An 8,395-nucleotide genomic window follows, 5' to 3' on the forward strand; every position below is an offset into this window, starting at 1 on the left:
GAAGTAGTCAGTAAGCAATGAGTTTACAAGTACGATTAAGTTTGTGTCATCAATTTGGAGCCTAACCTAACAGAGCCTCACTCCCATGGCCTCTGCCCAGGACACGTCCTCAAGTCCACAGGGGGAAGGAGACGCTGCCTCCACACCTCACCTCTCCCCCACGCTGCCTCACACGTGACACTGGCTTACGTGACTAGCCTCACTCTGCCCGGTCTGCCGCGTCCCTCTTACAGGGTTCACACACTCCTACACACGGGCCCCGCCGCGCCACATACAAAACACTCACTCAACACACAGCATATCCTAACCTCTGGTTCGTAACAATATGATTAAATAGTTCACTGACTTGATCAAAACTTTTTTAATGTAAAATAAAGTTTAAAAAAGGAAAATCACTTGAAAAGTTAAAAGCACAAAACGATTAAGTGCTGCTGCCGCCCCAGCAAACAAATCTACGTCGTCACCACGTGACGGTCACGTGGCGCTGTTGTTGTAGGGACGTTATATTTCTACGTGAATTTCACGTAGATGTGTCGACACGAATCGACGTGGAAAGAACGTCGAAATGCACGTGAAAAAGTCCCTTGAATTCCACTTGAGCACTTTTATATTTTATATATATATATATATATATATATATATATATATATATATATATATATATATATATATATATATATATATATATATATATATATATATATATATATATATATATATATATATATATATATATATATATATATATATATATATATATATATATATATATATATATATATATATATATATATATATATATATATATATATATATTATATATATATATATATATATATATATATATATATATATATATATATATATATATATATATATATATATATATATAATATATATATATATATATATATATATATATATATATATATATATATATATATATATATATATATATATATATATAATTGTCATGGAAATAAAAAGTCTATACTTGAAATGAGAAATTTATTTTAGCAAAAAAAGTACCATTCAGGAGATGAAGACTACATGGGAAGGAGAATGATGGACATGGAGTTGCAGGGCAGGCACCGGTGAGGGAGACCTGCTGCGCTGGCAGGACGAAGTGAAGGGGGCATCAGGGAGAGGCAGCTGGAGGAGGAGATGGTGGTGGACCGGAAATGTCAACAGAGGAAGAAGAAGACTGCAGCCATGGCATCTTCTCGTTTCAACTCTGACTAGTCAGAGAATTTGATGACTCTTCTAATATATATATATATATATATATATATATATATATATATATATATACTATAATATATATAGTATATATATATATATATATATATATATATATAATATATAATATATATATATATATATATATATATATATATATATATATATATTATATATTATATATATATATATATATATATATATATATATATATATATACTATAATATATATAGTATATATATATATATATATATATATATATATATATATATATATATATATATATATATATATATATATATATATATATATATATATATATATATATATATATATATATATATATATATATATATATATATATATATATATATATATATATATATATATATATATAGAGGTGGGGGTGTGTGTGTGTGTGTTCTCTCATTTTATAAATAAAGAGTTCTGTCTAAGTTGAGAGGGAATAGCAAAACTGGAGAAATGAGGATCAGAACTCACCTTGTATTTTGGGCCACCTTTCCTCCTAGGAGCATGCTTCAGGGCCTCACTAATTTGATGCTCCACTGCAGAGGTTTTTGCTTCTTTGTAGGTTCTCATGCATGCTCCTTTGGGTAAAGAAACCAAAGCATATGAATGTCAGACAAATTTTTGTTTTAGTGTCAAGCATAGGACACACTATTTTCATAACATTACTACATATACTGCTTTGAGTCAGATGAAAACAAGCAATTCTGCACACTTACTGATAATAACTTTGCAGATGGGAAGATCACTAAATGGTAGCTTCCCTTTCTTTCCTTTGAGGCTGTAAAACGACCACACGGAATTAGTTCCAAGCTTTTTAAAAATCCTCCGGACAGCATCGCCAAGGCTGTGCTCTCCAAAAGATGACAAATACAGTGTCTGCAACAAATAGTAGGACCATAAATACAAGAAGATATGATTCTTCAAGACAAAAATAATCTTATATCAATATTCAAAATATCATGAAACTTTCTCATATTCAAATTTATACATTTTTATTTTACCAAATTCCTTTTGAAAGATTGATCAGCCAATTTAGAGTTTAGGTCATCCAGTTCCTCCAAGCTGCTTACTGGAGCTGGCAGTACATCCTCCACATCATCCCCTAGCCCACTGGAAGAAGACTGTAGGCAGCTTAACATCAGCCGCTGGTTTTCCTGGATTGTCTTGAAGTTTGCCATTACAGCGCTCTTGAACTCTGCATCAGGAAGAAAGATTTTCAGTCACAAAGTAATATTTCTAGAAGGTTGATTGTTACTGTCATTGGCAGACTATGAAAAAAAATGCAAGTTTTAATTTTTAAATACACTTAATACGTAAACAATGAAGGCATGCTCTACCTGCAAACTCTGTCTGTGAAACAGGTACAAGTTCTGTTGCACCTCGGTCTGATGAAGCTGTCAGAAATTTAATGTGTATAAGCACCTTGTGTGTGTGTGTGTGTGTGTTTCTGTTAATTTCATATATCAGCATTGCAGTTTAGGTCTACCCTGAGATGAGGTGAATGAAAATAAATCACTTTGTATAATCATAAGGATATGGATTTCGTTTACATATCATACAAATTAAAATTACCTGATGTGTATTTTTTTTTCAAATCTTGTGCGTTAACATGTATTATTTCTGAGGACCGTGATGAGGATCTGGTTTTGAAGGATGCATCAGACCATTCTGTAGGGAAAATGGTAATAAAAATAATAGTGGAACTTATATAACTACTATGGTGAAAGTTTCCCCAAAGACAGAAATTTGTAAATACAAGCTTTGTTGTCATACATACCTGGGGAGGAAAATCTTTCATGAACAACTGAGTGTTTGGTATGATGCGAGCTTGTTTTGGAAAGTCCAACTGAAAGGTAATTGGGTACAAATTCACTGTATGTTGTGGTTCTTAACTCATGGAATTGTGAACATATTCGCACACATACTGGCAAAAGTTTCGTGCAATATAGAAAAAAAAAAAAACATGCTTACCATTTAGGTGAGGAGATTGTGGCAGAACAGCTACAGATGGAGTGTGGGAGAACTCAGGATTATCGCCTTCATCTGTATAAGTTTACGAGCATACTAGTCATTTTGAGTTTGTCTTGTTGTCATAATGAATTAATTAAGGACACATATATGAACAAACCATTCTGTTCAATTGCCAGCATAAGCTATTACAAACCAAAGAATATAATAACGTATAAGAAAAATCTTACCATCAGCTTCATCTGAGAAGTCATATCTAGCAGGCTTTTTGGTAGCTCTGCTTTTTGGACCTTCAGGTTCTGTTTCAACATTTGACGTAACCTCTGCTCTCCTGGACAGTTCCTGGGCCTTGCTGTAGGTTTCTGTGGCGCAAAAAAAATTTACGTATGTAGTTTAAATTTTCATACATGGCATTACAAGCATAAAATTATTCAGATGTTAATAATAATTTACACCTGTCATACCTGCAGATGAAAATATCCTTATCTCGGATGAATTCCATTTTTCTTTATCTGGGATTTCTTCCTTTTTCACCTTGGCTGCAGCACCTGCCCTTGGAGGCCAGTAACAAAACAGACCCTGAAATTAAAAGATTAGCACACTGTTAATATCAACGATGCATATACAAAACCAAGATTTATATTTCGAGTACTTATATCTTAACTGTCAGAGAGTATTTGTATAACGAGCAAGATCATCTGTCTGTTACTCCTTAAACCCGTTAGCATGCACCATCAACATCTTTAAAGGGAAACTCACTTTTTCTTTATGCATTATCCATGACTTGGGAACAACTTCAACTGCCTTTTCATCCAGAAACTCCACAACTACAAATGACATCTGTTAAAATATATTTAAAATTAATGATACATTTCCATGATCACAGGCAGCAAATTCTACACTGTAACCATTTAACATTCAAACTTTTCTACTTAAAAGTTTCCTCACCTGATAGTTTTCAGAATTCATGCAGTATTGCTAGGATTTTTGTGTGTCTTCCACTTCTACTATGTACCATAATTGCCTTTGTTTTTAGGTCGCTTTTTTTAATAAATTTCATATAACTTTTTGCTGTATTTATCTGATAAACTCCAATAATCTTGGAATCACATGGGTCATTAAATGCTGATTCTGTTCTGTTGTACACTCTGCACAGTATTTTCTGGTTTCCTTCATCATCTCTTTGGTGTGATAAGGCCACTGCTTCACAACAAGATGAATCATCCAAAATATATGTATTGTCAGGTTTGTTAGTGCAGATGATTTTCTTAAACTTTGCAGGTTTCATTTCACCTGGGTCATTCTCCAGTTCATGAATTCTTTTTACAACTTGTGATAAAGCATTTTTTCCTGATCTAACCATTTTCTTCAGTTTATACAGATAGTTCTCAAATGGAAATGCTGCACAGACATCCAAGCTTCCAAACCAACCAGCATCTTCTGCAAGGTGAAGCATGCTATGGACATTGTACACTAAGAACTCATTGCCATAGAGTTCCCGACCTCGTTTAACAAAATACACCAGTAGTTGGTGAGCATAGCCCTTATGCATCTGAATAAGTCTTGGTGACACAAGAATGCACAGAGCAACAGAAAGAGTCATAAAATGAGCATAAAGGTCACCTCTTAGGCTGCCTTTAAGAACAAGTTTGCCAGTATACAACAAAAACTGTCTGAATTCGGTTGCCTTCCATCTGTCAATTTCCAGAAGGCTTCTAGGTTTTCGTGCAAAGTTGCTGGGGACAAACTGTTGCATTTCTAAGAGTTTCTTGTTGATTTCTTCAACATGCCTCTGCGTAATCCTAGTTTCTTTTTTTCCTTTTATCCATATCAGGAGTAAGCGCCTCATCACACCAAGGCAGGCTTGATGCATGTAATCTATTGGAAATGATTTTATTAGATCCACAGGAAGAGCTGTAAAAGGGGAAACCCCACAATGGTGCTCTTCTTGAATCTGGTCTCTAAATGACTCATTAGTGCGCAAGACAATATTATCAATTTCCTGATAGGTAAGCCTTCCATACCAAACTCCTTTTTGTGTACACTTATCGCATCCATAGTAACCTGAATATTGTTTAGTGGCTTTAACCATTGCTCTTGCAGGGGCATCACAAACGATGCTTTTCAGTGTTACATGTATTTTAAACTCCTCATACTGAATGCCATGCTGCAGTATGTCATTCAGCTCTCTGATCGTGTCATTCAAGAAATCTAAATTGCATGGCTTTGACGATCCACACGTTAAAGCGACAGGAAAGACAGTTACTGGCTGAATCATGATAGCACACAGCACTGGCCACATGCATGTGTTTGAGCTTTTAAATAGTGGAAGGCCATCAATATTGAGGGACACTTCCAGATTTTGTGTATTTTGTTTTGTTTGTCGAGGATATTTTTCAAAATTTTTTAGTAATGATTCTTTGAGTCCCAAATAAATGTAGCTCATTCCAGATTTGTCTTCAATCTTCACATTTCTTTCAGTTTTCAATAAGGTGCGAGCAGATAAGGGTAGAGAATTATGGCCATTTGATCTTAATAGCTTTAGCAAATCATCAGCAGCATTGTGTTTTATTTGGTGTTTATTTATCCAAGATATTAGGTCACTTGAAATATTTCTTCCTTCATCTGATGACAATGAATCAGATGAATAAAAAGGATTTTCTTCAATCAAACACCATGTTTCATCACCATCCTCACTACTTTCTGTACTATGTGGTGCTACATCTTCCACAGACAAGTCCTTCGCATTTTCTGAAGAGTGAATTATATCTGCACATAAATCAACAGAATCGTTACTGTCACTGCTACGGTCTTTTGTTGAACATGTTGCAATTTTTTTTGCAAATCTTTTTCTAGCTATCCAACTTCTCTGATATTGCTTTCGTTTTTCCTTTCGATCCATTTAAAACCTGGAAATCAAAGAAATGCACTAGTTTCATACTACAGATATTAGTTACACTGAAAAAAAGTTGGGTGAGATAAAAACAAATATCTTTTATGACTTAAAAAACATTAATGACGGAAGACGCATTGATTGCTGTACAGATTTAGGGTCAGCTAGTGGCCGAAGAATCTTTTGGATATCGATAAAATTCATTGGGGTGTCATTGAAGTATCTTTGAACATCATTGGTGTTCATTGGGATAACACTGGGTTAACTGAAGGCAAAGTAAGTAAAAAAATTATAGATGTTAGTCTACATGTTAACTACTTTAATTGTAATGCCCATGCATGTGTGTATGTGTGTGTGTGTGTGTGTGTGTGTGTGTGTGTGTGTGTGTGTGTTCATAGTGCTTAAATACAAAACATTACCTTAAAAAAACTCGTTTACTTGAAACCAGAATGGCAGGCAGGTACAGAAGCAAGGGCAAGTACAGCTACACCAAGGATTATGGCATTCACACCCTTGGGATATGTAGTTAATTATGGTGAAAATTGTATTCTGCAGCTCCAGAGAACAGCTGATGCGTAGAATGACGTATGTGCCATCAAATGATACGCTAATGTCCATTGCAGGGATCCCACTGTTTGAAGCTGTTGTCTGTCATTCTGTCAGTGGAAAAAAAAAGACTTACAAGTTCCTGGATTCTTACTTTATAATGCCATCCTCTTATAATAGATAAAGCTACTTACTGTCTGTCAGGCCTAAAAACCTCCAATATATAAAAATTACATAATTACACCTCAGCCGCGATGTTACCAGGCCACACACAGACTACGTGACAGCTATACACTTATATAATTCCAACCGCGCACTTAAAACACCAGAATATAAGTAAACTAAGTGAAAATGTGTAACACTAAATCACACATAAAAACCACATGTGATTACACCAAAATTATGTTAGATAACAGCTAGCCAGACCACGTACGTGACGCTCTACACACTTAAATGCTTACAAAACATGCACGCACTTAAAAAATCATTATGGCATTCACACCCTTGGGATATGTAGTTAATTATGGTGGAAATTGTATTCTGCAGCTCCAGAGAACGCTTTAAAAAGTATTACACTCCTCTAAATCACGCATGAAAACCAATTATACCACCAAAATTACGTCAGATTACAACCAGGCAACGTAAAGTACCATTATATAAGTAATCTAAGTTAAAAAGGTTTAACACTCCTGTAAATCACACATACAAAACCACTACTACACCACCAAAACTACGTTAGATTACCTCATCAGCCATGGTATAAGTTTGCGCAAGGACAGACAAACAGGTACCAATCATGTACTAGAATATGGGACTTGCGTTAAAATATATCCTACGCACGTTAATTTCACCTCTTATATGTAACTTGCACGTCTACTTAAGCCTTGGACACTCCAGACTAAGTTAGAATGGTGAATAATGACATGGAAAGTGTAAAAATTGTGATACACGGCGTGCATTGTTAACCCACGCTGTCCTCGCCACTACATTTTTCATCACATTTCACCTTCAACACAATTTACAGGGATGATCTGCCGCTCTACCTAATCCCTGAGCACTTAATGTCATGTGTGTAGGTGTAACAAAGGTGGGGGAAAGGTGTAAATGACGTAAAAAAGATAAAAACTCACCACATTATCCGTGCCGGGTAAGCACATGCAGCAAGGCGGCGGAGGAACATGCGCAACGGTGCCAGATTGTCGTACTCTGCCTCTTATGTTTGCCGATTTCCGACCCAAAAACTTCCTCCTCGACCCCTAATAATTGCCTTAATATATAGTTATCGTTAAAATGGTTAATAATTAGTGAGTTTTTGGATATAGATGGCTCAGAAACTGGTAAATACGAGGCTCTGAATACGATAATCTGGCAACGATGGCTGTGAACGTGTGAGAGTTGCCGCTTCTCGAACACTTTACAAACTATTAATGTTTATTTCGTCATATTTATATATTACTGTTATTCTTAGTGTTTATCACGTTTTAAATTACACTGATTTGTTTTCCGGAATTGTATTTAACGTGGAAGATCTTATATACGGGGTTCTGTGCATGCTGCGTCAGCTGAAATTTAATCCCCGGCTGGCTGGCGGGAAGAGTGCCGAAGCAGCAAATTTTAGGCTGCGTTTACACCAAGCGAGTCACGTCGAGTCACGTCAAGTCATTTGAGGCGATTCATATTGACGCAACTCCGTTTACACCGACTGCGTCAACCTGAGT

General features: G+C 35.3%; 1 protein-coding gene across 2 annotated transcripts; it reads right to left on the bottom strand.

The window, feature by feature from the left end:
- Positions 1–3,710: 3,710 nt before the first annotated feature.
- LOC127000064 (uncharacterized) lies at positions 3,711–7,945 on the bottom strand. 2 transcript variants are annotated; one of them, XR_007753767.1, is made up of 4 exons: positions 7,808–7,945; positions 6,551–6,787; positions 3,998–4,078; positions 3,711–3,817 (listed from the first exon to the last, which is right to left on the bottom strand). XR_007753767.1 is itself a non-coding variant. In XM_050863481.1 (2 exons), exon 1 carries the CDS (start codon positions 6,138–6,140, stop codon positions 4,197–4,199), a length of 1,944 nt encoding a protein of 647 aa, XP_050719438.1. In that variant the 5' UTR covers positions 6,141–6,534; the 3' UTR covers positions 3,711–3,817; positions 3,998–4,196. The 2 variants fall into 2 exon arrangements, 1 of the variants encoding a protein (XP_050719438.1); XM_050863481.1 differs by lacking the exons at positions 6,551–6,787; positions 7,808–7,945 and having other exon boundaries at positions 3,998–6,534.
- Between the last annotated feature and the right edge of the window lie 450 nt (positions 7,946–8,395).

The sequence above is a fragment of the Eriocheir sinensis genome, chromosome 17 (genome assembly GCF_024679095.1).
Source record: "Eriocheir sinensis breed Jianghai 21 chromosome 17, ASM2467909v1, whole genome shotgun sequence".
Classification (NCBI taxonomy): Eukaryota; Metazoa; Arthropoda; class Malacostraca; order Decapoda; family Varunidae; genus Eriocheir; species Eriocheir sinensis.

Excerpts from the sequence above, each read along its gene's own strand:
- LOC127000064 (XM_050863481.1), bottom strand. The coding sequence starts at position 6,140 with ATGGATCGAAAGGAAAAACGAAAGCAATATCAGAGAAGTTGGATAGCT.